The 2,539-nt window shown below is 37.7% G+C and overlaps 1 protein-coding gene across 3 annotated transcripts; it reads left to right on the forward strand.

Annotated features, from left to right (window-relative positions):
* The first annotated feature begins 285 nt into the window (after positions 1-285).
* On the forward strand, positions 286-2,193 carry LOC140777706 (heavy metal-associated isoprenylated plant protein 39-like). 3 transcript variants are annotated; one of them, XM_073122008.1, is made up of 3 exons: positions 286-408; positions 1,523-1,595; positions 1,743-2,193. In XM_073122008.1, exons 1-3 carry the CDS (start codon positions 301-303, stop codon positions 2,036-2,038), a joined length of 477 nt encoding a protein of 158 aa, XP_072978109.1. In that variant the 5' UTR covers positions 286-300; the 3' UTR covers positions 2,039-2,193. The 3 variants fall into 3 exon arrangements, with proteins under 3 accessions (XP_072978109.1, XP_072978127.1, XP_072978118.1); XM_073122026.1 differs by lacking the exon at positions 286-408 and adding an exon at positions 417-567; XM_073122017.1 differs by lacking the exon at positions 286-408 and adding an exon at positions 588-1,287.
* The last annotated feature ends 346 nt before the right edge of the window (positions 2,194-2,539 follow it).

Raw genomic sequence — 2,539 nt, forward strand, 5'->3', positions numbered from 1 at the left:
AAGTGGTCTCATAATATTCAGTCAACTAATGGATATCAGCAGAATATTTTTCTAAAACTATGCAAAATTAACCATCTTAGCTAATTAAATAAATTATAACCTACTTAAATTTTAAACTAGACAAGCAGAATAAATAATATAGGCTCGATCGATCAAACCGAATAATATCACGATGTGATTCGATGTGATCTCTTATTCCCTTCTCGCACAAGGCTGACGTCAATGGAGTCGGGACATAATAGAAAACTATTATCTCGTTGTTGACCGATAGTAGTGGCGGCGGGCGCGACGGAAGACCATATGAGAAGAACGCGTTCAGGACGAGGAGACCAACCATCTCACCTACCTTCCTCTGCACTCAATAGTCTGTCTGGAAGACTTCGTCAGTCAACGGAGCACACACTATATGTATGTATGAGTATCGTCTTCATTGCCATCACCAATTGAGACTTTCATTAATTCGTATACAACAATTCGAGATTCTCCTGCTTTTTCTGTTTTGTTCTCTGCATTTACTTGACCTTTGATTCTGTGAGCACATAAGAGACGATGTCTGGAGACAAAAAGGTAAGAAACCCACGAAATCTTTATTTAGAACATTGTTTGTCCTCAAAAAGGGGGTTTGGGGTTACACTTGTGATTCTCCATTTTTTATAGAACAATTTAGTTATACTTGGGATAAATATACACACACCCAGCGATTATTGATGCCAAGTAGTATAGCATGGTAGACCTGATAATTAATTAAGTCCATTTTGTGTACAACATCACTTGCTGCTGGACCACAAAGTTCCTCAGCATCTATAAACATTTCAAGATTGTCTTCAGTGATATGTGTGAGCTCGTTGGCTTTGTCTTATCCAAGGCAACTTCAAGGATAGGTTGCTAGTCCTATTTTACTTGCCTCAGTTCTGGCAAGGAAGAGGTGTAAATAAACACCAACTGCCAATATCCTTTAGAATAATAAATCTGTTATTCGCTATTGACCAACTCTGGCGGGCGCCGGTGAAGAGACGAAACGAAGCGTCCAGGATTACGAGCAATCGCCGCACCTTCCTTAATACCTCTCTATACAATATTATTTATCTGAAAGATCTCGTCAAATACGCGCCTCTAAACATACCTGACTTCTTCGCTTTGTTATATATATGGCCTCCATGCCCACCACTACTTAAATCGTTAATTTTACCACAGCTCTTGGAGGCTCTTCTCTGCTCTTTCATACGCTATATTTCTTCTACCTTTTATTTTGTCAGTGCAAAATAGACAATGTCCGGAGACAAAAAGGTAAGATTTATAACACGTGATCTATTGAAACCCATTTGTTCATCTTAATCTTAAACTAAATCTGCTTAATTCCTTCTCTTGTCACAATTAGTGGTTTCAAAGGGGTTTTGTTATACTTGGGACTGTTCGTTCTTAATTTCGGAGGAATTTTGATGCCTGGTCACAGATTTAGATTTCACTCCTCGATAATTTTTTTCGGTATATTTATTCTCCTTTTATTTGATTTCTACAAAAGGTTGTGGTGAAGCTGGATTTACATGACGACAAGGAGAAGAAGAAGGCGATGAAAGCAGTCTCGACCCTTCGAGGTATCGACTACCTCACTTTCTCCCCTTTTCCGATCTCTTATTTAAAATTACTTTCATCGTGCCAATTCCCTTGGTTACTGGTAACCAGTTCTTATTAGAACTATCTTTAATATAGTGGCTAATTATCTGTTCATGTTTAAACAATAGGGATTGATTCCATCGCCATAGACATGAAGGACAAGAAGCTCACTGTTATCGGATCCGTGGACCCTGTGGATATTGTGGGAAAGCTGAGAAAACTCTGGTACGTCGAGATACTCTCGGTTGGGCCTGCCAAGGAAGAGAAGAAGAAAGATGAGCCCAAGAAGGATGGAGAGAAGAAGGACGCAAATGCACAGGTTGAGGAGCTCCTGAAGGCATATAAGTCTTACAATCATCGTATGTCCACACATTACTATGTCCAGAGTGTTGAGGAGAACCCAAATTCATGCGTTATTTGCTAAGTTGCTGGATTCAAGAAAGAGCTGGAAATATTAGAACCGGGTAAATCAAGATATGTAGGCTGGTCAGGACTGTACATAATTAAGATGTGGTGGGTTCCTATCTATTTTTGTTAGTGATTAGTGAGAAGCAAATAAATAATCGGGAGTTTGATTTATTTCTTGGTAATATGCAATATAAGAGGCGCCCCTCCATTTGGATTGCTGAATGATCTAAGTGCCTTTATAAAACGACAGAGTTCTTGATTCTAAAGTTATACTAAGATGGTGTTTGGTTTAATACTTATTCATGAATTAGATTTTTCTTAAATATGTTATGTAATCAAACACTCATTATAAATAATTTGGTCAAATAAGTACAAGTAAAAGGTACAATAAAGTGATGCATGTTTTTTTACTAAAATTTTTATTAGTAGAAAATGATTAAAATATCTTCTCTATACCTTAACCCCTCTTTCGCTTCTTCCATATTTTTTGCACCTCTATCCTAATAGTCGATTTCTC

The sequence above is a fragment of the Typha angustifolia genome, chromosome 2 (assembly GCF_048772165.1).
Source record: "Typha angustifolia cultivar Huaian chromosome 2, ASM4877216v1, whole genome shotgun sequence".
NCBI classification, from domain to species: domain Eukaryota; kingdom Viridiplantae; phylum Streptophyta; class Magnoliopsida; order Poales; family Typhaceae; genus Typha; species Typha angustifolia.